At 34.0% G+C, this 20268-nt stretch overlaps 1 protein-coding gene and 2 long non-coding RNA genes across 6 annotated transcripts in view; 1 reads left to right on the top strand and 2 right to left on the bottom strand.

Annotated features, from left to right (window-relative positions):
* Positions 1-17: 17 nt before the first annotated feature.
* LOC138403802 (uncharacterized) lies at positions 18-1438 on the bottom strand. Of its 2 annotated transcripts, XR_011237964.1 has the most exons (4): positions 985-1438; positions 740-860; positions 413-491; positions 18-300 (listed from the first exon to the last, which is right to left on the bottom strand). It is a non-coding gene; the product is annotated as an uncharacterized lncRNA (long non-coding RNA). The 2 variants fall into 2 exon arrangements; XR_011237963.1 differs by having other exon boundaries at positions 740-1438.
* A 10-nt stretch (positions 1439-1448) lies between these two features.
* LOC138403803 (uncharacterized) lies at positions 1449-3316 on the top strand. Its single transcript, XR_011237965.1, has 4 exons — positions 1449-1926; positions 2052-2172; positions 2425-2503; positions 2615-3316. It is a non-coding gene; the product is annotated as an uncharacterized lncRNA (long non-coding RNA).
* Positions 3317-9449: 6133 nt separating this feature from the next.
* FucTA (glycoprotein 3-alpha-L-fucosyltransferase A) overlaps positions 9450-20268 on the bottom strand; it is a 31899-nt gene continuing 21080 nt past the window's right edge. Inside the window, exons 8-10 of one of the 3 annotated variants that reach the window (XR_011237983.1) lie at positions 12576-18835; positions 12054-12250; positions 9450-11641 (exon numbers count right to left, since the gene is read on the bottom strand). Coding sequence is in view for 1 of the 3 variants with exons in the window: in XM_069505749.1 (XP_069361850.1) it covers positions 18650-18835 (186 nt within the window). In the remaining 2 variants the exon portion in view is untranslated. Of the gene's footprint in view, positions 18836-20268 lie in introns of all 3 variants that reach the window. The other 2 variants (XR_011237982.1, XM_069505749.1) reach the window with 2 other exon arrangements.

The following is a 20268-nucleotide window of genomic DNA, read 5'->3' as shown; positions in this document are numbered from 1 at the left end:
ACTTTTAAATTGTTTTATTACAACTATGTCATAATCCACAGCATACATAATGAAGAAATTACAAAAACAGGTTAAAGTTAAACCAAAGTTGGATTACAGTAATAAATCTTAATAGAATTATTATCTTTTAAACAGATTAATTATTATTAAAGATCTAATACTGAAATGTTTTTCAAACTAGGGAATGTTACATAGCAAGAACTACTTATTCAATATATCATAAATAAAATAATGAACAGAACCAAGATAGGCATATAGGCATATTATTTTGGTAGTGGTTTGTGGAAGCACAGACAGGTCCTGAAATAAGGCAAAATACACAAAATTATTATATTTTTTTAACTGATGATTTATAAAAAATTGCAATAGAAACATTATATAACATACCACTGTGATGTATCTTATTACATACCACTGTGATGTATCTGGTGGCCGAGATAAGATAGGCACATTTGGTACCTAGTGGGTTGCGGAAGCCACACTGACTGTTCCTGGAATAAGGCAAAATACACAATCAATATATTGGTTTCTCTACTGAGAATGTATTAAGTAGGTACATATTGCAATAGAAATCTATATTATGTACCACTTGAATTAAATGTTGCTGTGATGTGTCTGCTGGCAGAGACAAGATAGACACATTAGGACAGGTTCTAAAATAAGGCAAAATGAACAATTGATGTTTTTCTGAGAATTTTTTACAAATTGCAATAGAAATGTATAGTTACTAGGTACATACCACTGAAATTGAATGTTGTTGCAATGTTTCTGCTGGTGAGCCAGGCACACTGCTGGTGTGCAAGCTTTTCAACACCTACTCAGTTACATTGGCAAAACAATATTCTGCCCAAATTCGAAGCCTGAAACATTATAATAATACTATATAATAAACCAAAATATCAAAAACACCAGCGTTTCTGACTTCTTTAGCCGGTTTGTAGACAAAAAGAACAGCTGGTACTTAAGGGACACGACAATATTTACCTTGCATAATTAGATGCCTTTCCGGCTCTTGGTAAAGAGTGGATAGTAAGTGTTGGGTCGAAAGCCAATGCACAGCACTTAACACGCTTTCTATATTTATCAGACATGATAAATTTAATCTTACAAACGAAAAGAGTCACAAACAATAAGTCACTGTCCTTATTTTTCTCTAGTCTCAATCACACTGCTGCGAGTTTCTTCAAGCTAACAGGGAGAGAAAAATAGAAGCAAAAACACTAAACCACATGAAATACAACTAAAAATATACAAATTTATCACAACTGTTGGGAAAGAAAACTTTCATATTTAAACCAACAACCTAAAAACAAACGTACCATAGAGTAGATAGTTGCCAGTTGTTTATAGTTTGAAACTTTGTCTCTGACTTTGAAGTCTAGAATGAGACAAAGAATTTCTTTGTTTCATTCTAAATGATTCCATAAAAAAGTCTGCAGTGGCCAGGGGGTGGCAACTTTGTATGGGGCCACTGCAGACTTTTTTATGGAATCATTTAGAATGAAACAAAGAAATTCTTTGTCTCATTCTAGACTTCAAAGTCAGAGACAAAGTTTCAAACTATAAACAACTGGCAACTATCTACTCTATGGTACGTTTGTTTTTAGGTTGTTGGTTTAAATATGAAAGTTTTCTTTCCCAACAGTTGTGATAAATTTGTATATTTTTAGTTGTATTTCATGTGGTTTAGTGTTTTTGCTTCTATTTTTCTCTCCCTGTTAACTTGAAGAAACTCGCAGCAGTGTGATTGAGACTAGAGAAAAATAAGGACAGTGACTTATTGTTTGTGACTCTTTTCGTTTGTAAGATTAAATTTATCATGTCTGATAAATATAGAAAGCGTGTTAAGTGCTGTGCATTGGCTTTCGACCCAACACTTACTATCCACTCTTTACCAAGAGCCGGAAAGGCATCTAATTATGCAAGGTAAATATTGTCGTGTCCCTTTAAGTACCAGCTGTTCTTTTTGTCTACAAACCGGCTAAAGAAGTCAGAAACGCTGGTGTTTTTGATATTTTGGTTTATTATATAGTATTATTATAATGTTTCAGGCTTCGAATTTGGGCAGAATATTGTTTTGCCAATGTAACTGAGTAGGTGTTGAAAAGCTTGCACACCAGCAGTGTGCCTGGCTCACCAGCAGAAACATTGCAACAACATTCAATTTCAGTGGTATGTACCTAGTAACTATACATTTCTATTGCAATTTGTAAAAAATTCTCAGAAAAACATCAATTGTTCATTTTGCCTTATTTTAGAACCTGTCCTAATGTGCCTATCTTGTCTCTGCCAGCAGACACATCACAGCAACATTTAATTCAAGTGGTACATAATATAGATTTCTATTGCAATATGTACCTACTTAATACATTCTCAGTAGAGAAACCAATATATTGATTGTGTATTAATTTTGCCTTATTCCAGGAACAGTCAGTGTGGCTTCCGCAACCCACTAGGTACCAAATATGCCTATCTTATCTCGGCCACCAGATACATCACAGTGGTATGTAATAAGATACATCACAGTGGTATGTTATATAATGTTTCTATTGCAATTTTTATAAATCATCAGTTAAAAAAATATAATAATTTTGTGTATTTTGCCTTATTTCAGGACCTGTCTGTGCTTCCACAAACCACTACCAAAATAATATGCCTATATGCCTATCTTGGTTCTGTTCATTATTTTATTTATGATATATTGAATAAGTAGTTCTTGCTATGTAACATTCCCTAGTTTGAAAAACATTTCAGTATTAGATCTTTAATAATAATTAATCTGTTTAAAAGATAATAATTCTATTAAGATTTATTACTGTAATCCAACTTTGGTTTAACTTTAACCTGTTTTTGTAATTTCTTCATTATGTATGCTGTGGATTATGACATAGTTGTAATAAAACACTTTAAAAGTACATTTTTTTTACTTCATCTAATAGCTTAGAAAAAAAATAAGTAAAAACATAACTTAAATCTTTGTATGGTTTTCACAGTATAATATAAAAATTTATTTCTAAAAATTATAGCATTTTAAAAAGTTTTTACTTGTTTTATTCCAGTTTTGTTATGGCCGCTTTCCAATCGCCATAAATAATAATCTTTAACTGTGGAATAAACTCCTCGGTTAAAGATTATTTGGCGATTGAAATGCGGGCCTAATATAGAAAAAAAAAAAATAATAATACGGGGTTCGTAATTTCGCGCCAAAAGTTTAATTCTATGGAATCACTAATAGATGGCGTGACGGTGCATAGTCTGCACTTTATTTGTATGTAGTTGGGCTTCTTCTCCTGGAGTAAATGTGTTCTGTGGCAGTGGCCCCATACAAAGTTGCCACCCCCTGCGATGCACTGAGCTACCCATTACCTATTGCTTTTGCACGAACGGAGGATCCTTGAAATAGACAGAGATAACAATACCTTGCTGACACATGGATGTCCAAGAGCGGCAACAAGTTATGACTACCAAGCATCTACCAAGCTACCAAGTTTGGCTACCAATGCCCTGTTTATCAAACGTTACAAGTCTTGTATTACAAGCGTTTCTCTTGTAAATTTGTGCATTTTTACAAGAATGCGTTTATCAAAACTACACTTGTAAACTACAAGCTACAAGTAATATCACTTGTAATACAAGTGTTTTTCACACTTGTATTTGTGGTTTTGTTCATCAAAAATGCCTTTGTAGCTTGTAGCTTGTAACTTGTAACGAAAAAGTTGGAGAACCTCCGTTGACTCTTAATTTATTTTACAAGTTGTATGCAAGTATGATAGAATAATTAGATTATCTAGTACCTAGTAGAAATAGGTAAAAAATAATTCAAAAAAAAAAAAAAAAAAAATTCAATGGTGTAATTTTATTAAACTTATGCTCAACAAACGTTTTCAAACGTGTCTCATATTATATACATACGAGTATGCTGGCATAATCTTTTTCGGCAGATACAAGTCCAAGCGATTGACATAGCAATAGTACCTATCTCTTTCCACTCTGCTATTTTTTGATCTTTAGATAATTTATCAGTAAATGCGCCAAATAAAATATCTTTTTTGTCACGAATTATTTAATTGAAGAATAATTGTAACTTTCGCATCAGATTTTGCCATTTTTTGCGGTGTAATTCGAATAGCGAATTTTTTTAAAGTCTATCTATTTTTCCAAATTTTAAGTCTAACCTTAATTCATGAAAAATAATGTATTATTTTTAATTTAAACTTTTTGTGTAGGTACTTCCTGTTGGTGTACCGAAATAGAATAAATAAAAGTAGGTAGGTAAATAAAATAAGAAGCAATAGGTTTTACAAATAGGTTATTTAACACAAAATTAAATTATTTGAAAAAAAGTTTTATTTTTAACAATAACTTGACTAGTTATGGTACCGTAATTTCTATTTTATCGACATTTATTACGGTTGAAAAATTATTTTGCAACTTAGCAAAAATAAAGTGTATAAATTAAAAATACAAGTTCTACAAGTCTTGTAAAATCCTACAAGTCTTGTGAAATTATTTGATAAACATAATTTACAAGAGTTTGTAAAAAAGTTCTTGTAACTTGTAACTTGTGAGCTTGTAGACTTGTAATGTTTGATAAACAGGGCACAAGTGTACCTCTACGAAGTAGTACATAAAATGTTCTAGGTAATCTGTTCTCCTTGTTTGTTTGTGGATTTTTTACTGAATTCAGTGCCCTGTTTATCAAACATTACAAGTCTACAAGCTACAAGTTACAAGAACTTTTTTACAAACTCTTGTAAATTATGTTTATCAAATAATTTCACAAGACTTGTAGGATTTTACAAGACTTGTAGAACTTGTATTTTTAATTTATAACACTTTATTTTTGCTAAAGTGCAAATTAATTTTTCAACCGTAATAAATGACGATAAAATAGAAATTACGGTACCATAACTAGTCAAGTTATTGTTAAAAATAATTTTATTTTTCAAATAATTTAATTTTGTGTTAAATAACCTATTTGTAAAACCTGTTGCTTCTTATTTTATTTACCTATCTACTTTTATTTATTCTATTTCGGTACACCAACAGAAAGTACCGACACAAAAAGTTTAAATTAAAAATATTACATTCTTTTTCATGAATTAAGGTTAGACTTAAAATTTGAAAAAAAGGATAGACTTTAAAAAATTTCGCTATTCGAATTACACTGCAAAAAATGGCGAAATCTGATTCGAAAGTTACAATTATTCTTCAATTAAGTAATTCATGACAAAAAAGATATTTTATTTGGCGCATTTACTGATAAATTATCTAAAGACCAAAAAATAGCAGAGTGGAAAGAGATACTATTGCTATGTCAGTCGCTTGGACTTGTATCTGCCGAAAAAGATTATGCCAGCATACTCGTATGTACATGAGACACGTTTTGGTCAAATTTAAAAAGAGCAGCATTGATAAGTTTAATAAAATTACACCTTTGAATTATTTTATAGTTATTTTACCTATTTACTACTAGGTACTAGATAATTTAATTATTCTTTTATACAATATCATACTTGCATACAACTTGTAAAATAAATTAAGAGTCAACGGAGGCTCTCCAACTTTTTCGTTACAAGTTACAAGCTACAAGTTACAAAGGCATTTTTGATGAACAAAACCACAAATACAAGTGTGAAAAACACTTGTATTACAAGTGATATTACTCGTAGCTTGTAGTTTACAAGTGTAGTTTTGATAAACGCATTCTTGTAAAAATGCAAAAATTAACAAGAGAAACGCTTGTAATACAAGACTTGTAGGCACTGGTCGGTGGTCTGGTACCCTTGCACCCATAGATTATCTACTATATACTAGAGCACCTCAGAACAAGGACTGTGCCTTGCACAGACCAGTCTATGGTCTACGCAAGGATGCTCTAGGGTCTTAGTGCGGTTACCAACTTAGGGGTTTTCCCCCCAATTTTAGGGGGTAAATAAGTCGGATGGGATTTTTTTAGGGGTATAATATTTTTAGGGACTTTTTGGCTTATATTTTTGATTTTTTTATTAACAAAAAATAAAAATATATGGCCTGAAGTAATTCAATCTAGCCCATCATATTTATTTGTTGACCTCGTGGCTTAGCGACATCTAGTATGGTTCTTCATTACTTAGTACGTGGGTACCATAGGTAGGTAGTTAATAATATTATCAGTATACTGAATACTGATAATATTATTAACTACCTATGGTACCCAGGTACTAAGTATTTCTAATCTAGTAATTTTCGGTTTAATTATTATAAATGCGAAAGTGTGTTTGTTTGTTGATATTCAATGTACTCAGTGGTTTGTTGGTTTGTTCGTCTGTCCTTCAATCACTTCGCAACGGTGCAACGGATTGACGTGATTTTTTGCATGGTATAGGTAGTTTTATATATTGTTAGTCAGTTAGTTAAAAACCTCAAGAGTGACATAGGCTACTTTTTATGCCGGAAATTCAAAGAGGTCTATATTATAAAATTTTGTTTTTTATTTACTAATTATTGTTAATTTATCTTTTATAATTTTTTATGGGGATTTTGAAGTAATTGTTGTGATTTTAGGGGTTTTTGACTTTAGCTTTAGGGGAAAATATGTTTTTGAGAGTTGGTAACACTCTGTGGTCTGACCTCTAGTACCATAGAGATAGTATACATTCATCTAAGTCTAGTACCCTATATTCATTCAATGTACTCTGTGTCTGTGCCTCTAGATTGGTCTTGGTACTTTCCATATGTAAAAAGTACTCTGTGACTAGTACCTCTAAAATATAATTAAATAATGGGGCCGATTCTCTAGTACACAATTTGTAAACTAAACTAAATTAACAGGTCTAAATCTAGTGCTTTCCTTTTCCGCAAGCAACATTATGAAAGGGATAGCAATAGATTTAGACGTGATATTTTAGTTTAGTTTAGAGATTGTGTACAAAGGAATTGGCCACATTGGCCATTTTGTGAAAATTTATAATTTTTATCTTTTATTTCTGGTCGGTGGTTAAAAGTGAGAGGCTTAATTATTGCCATTGGTTTAGTTTCCTTATTTAATCTACTAGCAAGTCAAACAGCGTTTAAACTTGTCATAATTTTAATATTGTGGCTCGGAAACAAGGTAAGTTAAGTAACTAGCTGATGCCCGCGACTTCGTCTGCATGGATTTAGGTTTTTAAAAATCCGGTGGGAACTCTTTAATTTTCCGGGATGAAAAGTAACCTACTTTTAAAATGTCACTCTCCAGGCCTTTAATAATTATACCTACCCATGACCTACCCATGCCAAAAAACATGTCAATCCGTTGCAACGTGATTGAAGGACAAACCAATAAACCAACAAACATTTTCGCATTTATAATATGGGTAGTGATTAGAGATTAAATAGATAAATTTAAAGCATTTATTCAAATTACTTGGTAAGTAAAGTGGCCGGCAAGAAATATTGTACATCAACCTTAAGAATGAGATTTTATCTTTGTAGAGCGTTGTCTCTGTCACTCATACTTTAGTGACGTTTTGTCTGTCTCAATGATAGAGATAACGCTCTACGAAACTGCTATCTCTTTCTAAAGGTTGATGTACAATATTTTCTGCAGCATACTAAAACTTTGATTGTCAATTTTGGAATTATAAAAATGTAATGGTGATAATAAGTAAACTGAAAACTAAAGCAATGAAGGTTTCAAAAATGCCCTAGTTTGAGAAGAAGCCCACAACAAACTCAGGCAGGTGTTTTGTCTTGTGAACAAGGAACTCTTATTCACCACTATTTGTACTACAAATCTGTCATTTGGATTAGAATATAAAGTGAAAGACAAAATGTTGATTTAATCTTAAAAGTACTAACTTTTGATGAGTCAAGTGTCAAAATCGATCCCCCTTCCCACCTCAGCCTGCTAAATGGTTCCTGCTAGCTAAATGGTTATTTTTGGACATTTATTGTAGTACTTCAATGTATAATGAAGTTAAAAGGAAAACTATCACAGCTATGTAGGCTTTACAAGTTTACAAGTAATACTCAACCACATGGGTGGTGTGGGTCTGTCATCAATGTACTCAACCAACTTATTACATGTACTTGGAGCTTTTGGACTCGTATAAATTATTTCAATTGAAAATTACTCAGAGAAGTTGCTAGTTCTGTAAAACAGCAATTTTTAGCAAATTTAAGCTATTTTACTGCATAAATAGCTACTATTATATGTATGCATGTAAACCTTTATTAGAAGGATCATATTAATGAAATTTAATATTACTTATAATTTGTAGTTTCAGATATGGCATTTGATTCAGAAGCTGTATGCAACTTGCTCGACAAACTGGTATTGCAACAATTGCATCTGATGGAGGATAAAATGTCTTGTGAGCTGAACATAGAAAGGAGTATAAATAATGGTAGCATTCATTTGGCAAAGTCTAGATATATTATGGGACAGAGTTCTGTAAGTAAAGAGAGACTTCCCACTGAGAGTAGCCCAGAGTTTTCTGCCTCAGTCACCTGTGAGTCAATTGAAGAAGACAATGGAAGACAGCTGAAGGTCATCGAAACAGATGAAGCCAGTGTGAATCCCCTGCATTGGTTTGGTGTGTTGGTCCCTCAGAATTTACATAAGGCAAAAGGTATTTTTCAGAATACTATAAATTTTATTGTTGAATGTGCTAATGTTCAATTACTAATATTTGAAAATATGAGGAATATTGAAGCCTTAAAATACTATAAAAACAACATTATTAAAGATCACTGAACTGGTATCATTGTTCAAAATTAAGTTGTTTTTTTCTAAAAGCAAAAAAATTTAATGCATTTGCAATAAAATTGGATTACCTTAAGTAGATTTATCTTCCCTTCCATAAACTTGTTGGAAACTATGTACATTCAAGTAAGTATGCATATTGCATATAACAAAGTGAGGAGCTGGCGGATAGTACCGCGGGGTGTTTACGTAAAACGTTGCAGTAGCGACAGCAACGCAACAGCAGTAGCAATGCGACAGTTCATTTGCTGTCTCTCTTCTTCTTATTTTGTTTTGTGGCTATTGCTGTCTCTCTAGCCGGACGTTTGACAGCAATGATCGCGAGATTTACGCCTGTCGCAAGCCTGTCACGAGATACGTAATCACCCCGCCGGACTAGTCTATGAAATTAAATTTTATTTTAATGGTCTATGTTGTAAGTGTTCCATTGTAGCCCCTAAACTACTGAATCGATTATTATGGTCCAAGTGACATGGCTGTATTATAAAATATATTTATATGAACAAAACCAATATGACCAATGTTACATCCAATAAAGCGGGTGGTCTCTGAATTTTTTTAGTTTCAGTTTTGAACTTTATCTTCTATTGAAAATAATAAACAGGGTTTGAGTCATGTGGATCAAAATACTACGCTTTAAAAAGTGCTAATCAGATTCTGTTTGCCAGCTCCTCCATTATAATTGAATTTTATCTGGTAAGCTATTTAAATGAAACACATGTTGTTTAAATGTAGATATTTATTCCAAACAGTGTGACAACTGCTAATCATATTTCATGTAACAGGTTAATACTGTACAGGCATTATTTTATCTTATTGACTCTTTATAATGCTATGAATTTATTCCGAGCATTAAAATAATAACTCTTACAATTTGTAACATTGAACTAGCAATTTAAATTGTGATGTCTTAAAGTGGAAACACATTGCATCTCAACCTAATGCCATATACATTGTCCTGAATCGAATAAAATTGTAGTATTTTCTGATATCAGAATAACACTACAAACATCCGAAGCTACATTAATATTGGCTTATAGGAATCTTAATATATATCCATGGAAACAGGTCAGATCTTATGTTTCCGTCGTAAAACTTAAAATATCATCCCTTTTGTTATTATGTTATTCATTTATTACTGGTGTTTAAGTTACCACAAGGCATTTTAGAGGAATAGTCAATGAAAATAAATAATGTGGCTAATTCTGTTGTACACAAACCAAATTGACAGGCTTAATCTAGTACTATCCTTTTTCACAGGAAGAATTATGAAAGGGATAGGTAGCAATACATTTAGGCCTGTCATTTTAGTTTGGCTTAAAAACAGAATAAAGCACAATGTAAAAAGTATTAACTTAATTAAATTATTGAGTACCATATAAGTTATAATTGTGCTTTAACAATTATGGTATTTCTGCAGGTATTACAGTGTTTACCAGTTCTTGAACTATGAGGTAGTACATACTAGTAAAGAAAGTTTTAAGCTCAGCTTTGGTTGATGCTAATTTTATTACCTACTTCTAAGTTTCAAATGTTTATTACATCGAGAATTGTTAGTGCCATGTAGGTACATATTTTTTAGCACCCCACTCCATATTTTGTGAATTAATTCATATTAGGTATGATTTCTATGAACAGAAACACAACCAAACACAAAAATTGTTGTCGGGTGTATGTATTAATTTTCTGGTCATAGAAAATACTAAGATTTGATTTGACTCATAAGACTCATAACACATAGTGTGGTGTGGAGTGAGGTGGCATGTTGTACAGTCCGCGGCAGAAAATAATGTACATCACCTTTGAAAATAATTAAAATAATTTCGGCTTTGTAGAGTCTCTGTCACTCATAAAAAAGAATCGGTTCATAGTTTTTTAGGTAAGCACTTATTAACTTTATGGACCTATAGATTTTCAGGGAGTTGCCACGACACTAAGTGTCTGGCAATGCATGACGTGATTTCTAATACTCATACCTATGTGACGTTTTGTCGGTCTCAAAGACAGAAGGGACAATGCTCACTAGTCTCTACAAAACCGCTATCTCTTTCTAAAGGTCGATGTTCATAATTTTCTGCCGCGTACTGTAGTAAATATATATACTGGCGTATCGCGTTGTGTCGTGGTGAATCAAAACACACTGGTTTCATACACGGAACAGAAAGAACAGTGGAAGTGCAATTCACCAAAATTACTATAGGAACCGCTGTCGCCAAACTCATACAAATATACCGATAGTCATATATTGCACTACAAAGAAACAAATCATTTGATTTGTCGTTTAAGTTTAGTCAAAACTAGCCTACGTCACAGATTTGGAAACAAACCCTGACGTTCTAGAAATAAGATTTATTTTGCTTTAGCGGAAGAACGTATTTACGAGCTATAGTCACACTCACGTCACACTAGATTCAATTGTCCAATTAATTCCGCTACTTGACCATAGATGGCGGTATTCTAAGTGGTAGCAATTATAAACTTAATTACGTTAAACATATGGTTGACATTTGCGTGATCGGTCGATTTTTTTACGTAGCTCAATGAATTACCTATCGATATCGATAGATACTCGTTATTTTGTTCATTCGCAAAAATAAAATTAAAAAGGTAATTATAAAATTGAATAAAAGTGCTGGTATGTATGCATGCCTTTTACAAGTATGCACAATAAATACTGCAACGTATGAAAATAGTTAAATTTTATTTATTGCCCTTGAAATAAAACATATTTGTTAAGAAACTGGCGTTTCGAAAGTCTTATTTTTAATTTTAATAAACGGTGTATGCGAACATTTATGTATATATTTTTCGACTATTGCCTTCATCAAATCGGTAACGTGATTAGACGCAGGAATCTCCGAATCACTTTGTCTTTTTGAAGAACCTGGAGTGACCACATTTATCATTTTGTGGCTGAAACCAAAATTAAATTTTGAGAATAAATCCGTACTAATATTATAAATGCGAAAGTGTGTCTGTCTGTCTGTCTGTCTGCTAGCTTTTCACGGCTCAACCGTTCAACCGTTATTGATGAAATTTGGTACAGCGATAGCTTGCATCCCGGGAAAGGACATAGGCTACTTTTTATCCCGGAAAGTTGAAAAGTTCCCACAGGATTTTTAAAAACCTAAATCCACGCGGACGAAGTCGCGGGCATCATCTAGTACCTATATAAAAATGAATAGGAGAAAAATTAATTAGTGTGTTTATGAATTAAATTTGATATTTAGTCAGTCAATCTTCATAAAAAAATATAACTAAGAGGTGGTGTTGTTTTGTATTATAATATCAAGTATTTTCAATAAAATAAGACAAGGTTACTTACTTGATTAAAAAACTTAACGATTTTCATTGATGGAAGCGCAGTAGGTTTCGTATATCTATATCCTTTATTTGATATTATAAAATCGACTTCTAAAAAAATGTTCAGAGCATAATATCATGCTTGATTTGGTTGGCATCCAATTAACTCTACCCGTTGCATCTATCCATTTCTCTTTGATGCTTGCATCTTTGGGAAACCTAAAAATATTTTAAATGAACGGTAGAGGAACTACTGATGTCTATTTAGTGATCAATGCAACGTCTCACTCATTAATAAATTATAATTATTGCGTTACTATTTATTTATATCCTTGTATCGATATCAATCGATAAATTCAATATTCGACTTGGCCACATCACTACTTGAGTAGCGAACACGGAGCGAAGTACTTTCGGAATAGAATCAATCCAAAATAAACTTTATCTTAATTGGTTAAGGTTGATTTTGACTAACCGTTCTATTAAATATTAGTAAATTGAAATAAATTAAGATTTTATAGAAAACAATGAAAATCGTACTTACCGATGATACGAAACACCTCCATTTTTAAGATTTTTTCTCCTACTATCATTTTTACACTCCAAAACGGAACAGTAACTGCTAGGGCAATATGAATTTGTCGCGAGACTACCAACTCCACGCGATGTTAGAACGCGACTGGGATCAGTTTTACGTAACTACGCTTAATTGTGGCACGCGTGCCACGCCTACTTAGCACTTCCACTGTTTTTTCTGTTCCGTGGTTTCATACAATATTTAGTGTATTGGTACAGTGTGTAATTCGTTACACACGTTACATGGTACACTGGCCCCACATTGGGCGCCAGTGTACCGGGTGTTAAAAAAAATGATATGATCGAAATGAAACGGCGAAAATAGCACACGGTAGGATTTACTAATATAAAAATGATGGTACAGAAAAACTACCGCGGCTTAGCTCATAGGTCGGCACACAAAATTTGTAGGGTCGTGGTGCTATGAGCTAAGCCGCGGTAGTTTTTCTGTACCATCATTTTTGTATTAGTAAATCCTACCGTGTGCTATTTTCGCCGTTTCATTTTGATCATATCATTTTTTTTTAACACCCGGTACAAGTGCCACCAACTGATCTGTTCGGATGACAACGTCGCTAGTGGAGAATTCGGTTATTGCTAATTTCTGAAATTCATCAAGAAAACGGAATTAAAATTCTTTCAACAATTCATATCATCATCATCATCATCAACCGATACACGTCCACTGCTGGACATAGGTCTCTTGTAGGGCCTTCCACACGACACGGTCTTGCGCCGCCTGAATCCAGCGGCGGCAATTCATATAGCTTAATTATATTGCAATATTAGCTGATACCCGTGACTTCATCCGCGTTGATTTTAAAATGGCGGCTGACGCGGCTCTAGTTCCGATTTTAACCACCTGGACAGATAAGTTGGCGGCACTGTAGTTAGAAAGAGTCACGACTAGGCGTCACGACACGCGACTCCACTTTATTGTGTCTCACCAATGCCTGATGGGTCACTACTCACGACACAACACGCTATTGTCCGTTCATCGTAACTGAGGAGGTTTCCAGGCAACGTTCGAGAAAATTTTCATAGATGGCGCTGAATACTACCACCACTAAAGATTAAAAATAATACCTATATCTATATATCTATATGATCTATGCTTTAATGTTTAGGTCATGTCAATCAATGACATAGATGAAGAGGATAAGAGCTAGCGTGCACTGCAATTTTCCTTACGTTTCTTCCCCACAAAATCTGTGAACTATAATAGAAGTAATTAATTAATTTCGTATCCGATTTAAATTTAAAAATTTAAAGCATAGATCATATAGATTTAGCGTATTATTATTATCTTTAGTGGTGGTAATATTTAGCGCCATCTATGAAAATTTTCTCGAACGTTGCCTGGAAACCTCCTTGACGCGTGAGTAGTTGGCAACATTGCAAATCACACAATAATAAACTGTAAGTTCTAAAGGAATAAAGAAACAAAGCAATGGTGCTTACATATTATTATTACCTACTCGTTTACGATGAACGGCCATTAGTATGCTCAATGTTCTGCTCGGCCCATTAATTATATTATTGTTAGTTAGTAAAATATAGATCGTAGGTACCTACCTATTACATTATTTGACGATTTGTATCGTAAAAAGTAAAGTAATACACAAGATTTTTAACCACAATGTGTTTTAATTACTTTATTATAATCTATGCAATGTACAGGTATTAGGTAGCAGTTTTACATTTTATTTTATGATTGTTAACACAAAAATTAGTTTTTAAGTACATAGGTACCTTCTGATTATTCAACCGCCAAAGACACTGACTCTTGACAGTTTTGTGATACAAAAACGGAAAAAAAAAAATTGCGATCGATATGATCTTTCCACGAGATCTTTCTAAGGGCCTGTTTCACAACTGACAGGTTTTCCAATATTCGCTCGCGTTTTACACAGCCACTGTTACTTTTTGAATTAAACGGCTAAGTACTTTGACCGCCCTTTTCAGTTTAGTTTACAACAAGAACAGAGAGAGAGAGTTAGGATCATTTAAATTTTGTAATGCTGTTACCTACTTTTTGGCAAGAGACAGCATTACATGAGTACGGTCCTTGTGCAAATGGGTCTGAGTTTCGACATTTTGTGAAAATTTTACACAAAACTTCAGAAAATAATTGACTTACAGTTTAAATAAAAATCATATTAAGTAGGTAAGTATATAATACATAATCATAATAATACGTAGAGTAGGTAGATACTTATTTACTGATACATTTACGGTGAATTAATAGTAGAACTTCTTACAGAAGTTTAAAAAATAATGCTAAAAATGCAAAAGTTAAAAGTTTAAAAATACTTATTAACTAAACACTTTGTGCTAAGTACATAATTTAAAAGGTATACAATAACATGGTTTAATATAAGTTACTAATAATTTAAGTAAATACCTACTTATGTAGTATTTGTGCTCAATTTACATGGTGCCATGACTAGACACAGGATGAGCATGCTTTAAAAGAATATTTATCCTGAAGTAAGCACTTAAACATGGCATTTATCCTTTAAAAAACGGAACACTTGTTATTTGTAATAATAATAATAAGATAGAATAAACCATGAAAACCAAATATTAGGTAGGTTCAAAACAGGCAAACAGTGTGAGCAGAAAGATTCGTAGTGGGGAAAACAAGGGCATACTGATAAACTAATCGCATGCTCCCGCGCGGATAAAAATCCACTTGCGCCTCCTTTGGTCCTAGAAATATCAAATGTTTTCAAGTTGTTTGCCGGTCATTGTACGGAAAAAAATTGTGTCTATTTCTTATAACTGGTCGAAAAACCTTGTTGTTGCCAATAGCTGTTATAAATAAAAACAATTTATAATAATTTTACTTATTATTTTATAAATCACATAAAAATAAAAAGGCATAAAGCTAAAAATTCAATCAAACACCAAAATCATCGATTGAAATACATTGTGAAAGTTACAAAAAGGTTATTTAATAATATAGGTATTATTAATAATAATAAAACCCTGTGAATAGAATTTCCTTAAAAATATTATATACTTATCTAAAACATACTTTTTGTATCTATGTACGAAAAAATAAGCACTTTATGAAACTATATTAAGTACTTTATGGAATGATAAGTTTTGAACTTAATCTCACTTAATTTGTGATTCGTTTACATATTAGGTTTATCAACAGGCACTCATAACAAATTTTTAATTTCAAACAAAACACAACAAAACTTAACAAAATTAGGTAGATACAGTAATCGTATTATACTTATTAGGTATATTACATAAGTAAAAAAAAATATACTTAATTGGTACCTTCGATATAATAGGTGTTCTTCATAATATGATACCTAATTAACAACGCGGTATTTAAAATAGTAATAGGTACCTAGGAAGTAAATAAAATTTGCTTCGGTCTCGGCTATTATTACCTACAATCAGGTCTCGTTCACGACTACATTTTGTGCTAACGACGACAAATGACGATAAAGCCACCTTATTTACCTAACCCTTTCATACAGCCGCACTCAGAGTCGCTAATCGTTACTGAAGATTGCGTTAAAACGAGACAGATTTATGTAAGAGATATAGATAGCTCTGTCTCGTTTTAACTAAACTTAAGTAACGATTAAGCGACTCTGAGTGCGTCTGTTAGACTCTTAAAGACGCCATAAGAATCTTTAAAGGCATTGCAACTATAATACCGGCTTCTCACGGATATTGCGGACGGAAGCGGACCAGCCAGAACCGACGCAAAAGTATCTTCCGTGGTAGCGCAGAGTGCAGACACGTCGTCGTTATCGGCCGAGCCTTGTGCGCGGTGTGTGGCTGTCCGTGGTCGTCAGCCGTGCGTGGTAATCAAAAGAACCACGCACCGTGGGAAGCAGGTATAACATGTATAAAATATTCTATTTGTATAGTACACCGGGTAGCTATACGTTATTATACTTATATTAACAATAGGTACCATTGGAACTTGCCATGGACATTATAATAATGGACGCGAATATATATATTATTATTATTATTTATATGAACATGGAATGATTCAAGTTTTTGTTATATTTTAGTATTTTCTACATAAAGCAGTATCTCCTACCTGCGAGCGATTGTTATTGGATACAGTGAATCAGAAACTTAATTTGCTATAATCCGCTGAAACAGATCAGAAAACAAATCTGTATGGTGCAACATAGCCAAAGCCAGCCACCAAGGCTGGCTTTTCCAGCATGTTTAGCAGCGGGAGGATGGGCATCGCATGCTGCATGCTGCACCATACAGATTTGATCTGTCAGCGGATTATAGCAAATTAAGCTTCTGATTCATTGTATGTCATGGATTTCCGCAAAATAACGCCTGCTTCTATGCAACATTGTTATTGGAATTTGGAACCGTAACAAAAGATGATAAGAGATTACTTATCAGTTTTGTTACGTTTATTTATATATTATTTTATGATCCAAATTATATTCTCCTAGATAGTAATCGCTTTTATAAAACTAAATCCAAATCCAAAATATTTTTTGATAAAACCAAAGCGATTATAGTAGGGTAGGTATACTTATAATAAATGATTATCATGGTTAGTACCTATAGTTCGCGAGATGGCAGGTCAGATGGCAATCGGGGTATGAGACGGGGGACGTCCCACACACCCGTACGTCATCCGCGCTATCCCGCACCGGGTTAGCGAGGGGCTGTGCCGGTTTGCCCTCCAACCTGTGGCGTACTATATGTGGTATACATGCAATCGTTCGACTTATTAAAAATATAAGATAAAAACTTATTTCAGTTTCTGTAAATTCACATTTGTATACTATGTCTTTGGTTAGATTGTGCTTAGATTTCACAAAAAGTAACTATTTGTGCATAAGACCCAATGACATTGCTTATTAGAATGTCATTGATAAGACCCTAAAAATTGGTAATTGATAATTCTTTCTCTATAATTTTCGACAATTTTACAATCGAATAATTAAGACTAGTAGATTTGGGCCGACACAAAAACTTAATAAAAATATATACCTAATTAGTTAAAGAATAAATAATAAAAACGATCGATAACATTATTTTAGCTCTCCCTGGCTTTGTCTTAATTCTAGAATAGGTTTCACCTAAACTTTTCCACTCGATTGTATATTTCGGCAAAGTATTGATTTAGTTTTCATGTAGATATCTACTTACTCGTGGATGTTCTATTTCACTAAGTCTACTTAGTTGTGTTTGTGTAAATGCACACGTACGTTTCTGTGTGCGTGACACTTGGTCTCTAGTCTCGACAGTTTACTTACTACGCACATAAATACGTACCTACTATAACCAAGCTGACCGAACTTCATGAAATAGAAATTATAGTCCGCGACAGGTCGAGATGGCAATCGGGGTATGAGGCGGGGGGACGCCCCGCACCCGCGTTCATCCGCACCGGGCTAGCGCGGGCCTGTGCGGAGCGTTTCCTCACCGATTGCGATCTCGACCTGTCGCGTACTAATAATGACCAATCTATCTGTAATCTGTCGTCGATAAGTAACTAAGTACCTAATAGTATTATTTCTCAAAAATACCATTCGATTTTTGACAAATAAAACTGTTGCTAAGTAACTTATCGACAGATTACAGATATGATTGATTACCTACCTATCTTAATTTCGGCCGTAAGTAAATTCAAGTTCAGTCCGGGAAGACAATATAGTCTTTTTTAAACAAAGATAGCGAGCACATGAGCAGGCGGTACACCTGATGTTAAGTGATTACCGCTGCCCATGAACATTTGCAGCACCAGAGGAATCGCCAATGCGTTGCCGGCCTTTCAGGAATTCGTCTGTCAGGATGTTGTCAGATGTATACTATGTCTAAATGAGTAGTAAAGCCTGACCAGAAAATTAAAAAACTTCGCCATATTGCGGAAAACTAGTGGAACTAATTTACCTGTACAAGACTGTGACTGTCTATTGCAATAATAAATGCTAAAGTGGCGCCCCCAGAGCAACTTTTTTATATTTCTTGTCAGGCTTTAAATAATTTTAGTTTTATCTGTGGCTCGGTGGCGGTGGTTGTGATGGTCTACGGAGGGTCGCGGACGCTGCGCGCCTCGCGGGCTGCGGCGCGCCACTCCGTGCGCGTGCAGGCGGAGTCGCGCCACCACGCTTGCACGTCCGTGTAGTGCGCGCTGCGTTGCCTGCGAGCGTTCGCATGCACCATTGCGCAGACGCGGCAAAAGAAGTATGTGTTTATAAACTCGCCTGTGCCCTGTAAAGTACATCATTGTCACTTCTATAGACTGTTAACAGGCCACCATGTTTTGAAGGATCCTCCTAGGTTTTTTACTCAAAGATTTAACAACGCCCAGTAAAGTGAACAGAAAAGAAATACCTAGTCCAATCTATTGCAACATGGCGATTTGAGCAGGTCATAGACTACAGATTAAATACACAAGCCCGGCTGAGATCTGTTTTGTACAATGCGCAGTCATATTCCTTCGTGTTCAGATTGGACTACTTGTTTTGCGTGCACTGTAACGGGTCACCATGTTTTGAAGCTTGCTCGCGGGTGTCGTTTTTAGGGTTCCGTAGCCAAATAGTAAAAAACGGAACCCTTATAGATTCGTCATGTCTGTCTGTCTGTCTGTCCGTCCGTATGTCACAGCCACTTTTCTCCGAAACGATAAAAGCTATACTGTTGAAACTTGGTAAGTAAATGTATTCTGTAAACCGCATTAAGATTTTTACACAAAAATAGAAAAAAAACAATAAATTTTGGGGTTCCTCTTACTTAGAACTGAAACTCAAAATTTATTTTCATCAAACCCATATGTGTAGGTTATCTATGGATTCAAAAATGATATTGAGGTTTCTAATATCATTTTTCTCTAAGCAGAATAGTTTGCGCGAGAGACACTTCCAAAGTTGTAAAATGTGTGCCCTCCCCCCCCCCCCCCCCCCTGGAACTTCTAAAATAAGAGAATGATAAAACTAATTAAAATAAGATGATGCAAACTTCTAACGAAAATTGGTTTGAACGAGATCTAGTAAATAGTTTTTGATTTATCGAGCAAAATGTCGATAAAATACGATTGTACTACGGAACCCTCAGTGCGCGAGTCTGATTCGCACTTGGCCAGTTTTTTAAAAGTTGCCTAAACACCGCGTTATAGTATCTCGCATTATCGGCTTTGCCACTACGCTAACGTACAAATACAAAATTGTTTTCACTTTTTAAAGCACGCACCTTTGATCTTAGATCTATCTGAAGTTTTATAATAATTTTGATAATACTTGTCTGACTGAAAAATTATTGCTCTTGAAATGCTTGATTTAATGCTAGGTATAAGATGCAAATAGCTTCACTAACGCTTGGTGTTTTGTCCTTTCTAGAACCTATTATACAGCGTTATTGCTTCATGTTTTTTCACTGTCTATATTTATATTTTGACATGCTTTAAACAGGATTAGGCACTTATTATCCTACTCATTTAAGTAAAAATTGCTTGCGACTGAAATGTTTGCTATAAAATCTTGCTTAAATCTGTTTGACTATACCCTATCCTCGGAAAGAAATTATAGCGCTCTCTCTGTTTGGCTCTATCATCTGTATGTATTACGTAAAAGAGAGAGCGCTATACCACAGAATATATAATAATGCTATACTAACTTAGCCGCCGAATTAAAACAATTTGAGCCTCG

The sequence above is a fragment of the Maniola hyperantus genome, chromosome 21, assembly GCF_902806685.2.
Source record: "Maniola hyperantus chromosome 21, iAphHyp1.2, whole genome shotgun sequence".
Lineage (NCBI taxonomy): Eukaryota > Metazoa > Arthropoda > Insecta > Lepidoptera > Nymphalidae > Maniola > Maniola hyperantus.
Note: the sequence above shows the minus strand (reverse complement) of the source record. Positions and strands in the feature narration are given on the sequence as shown.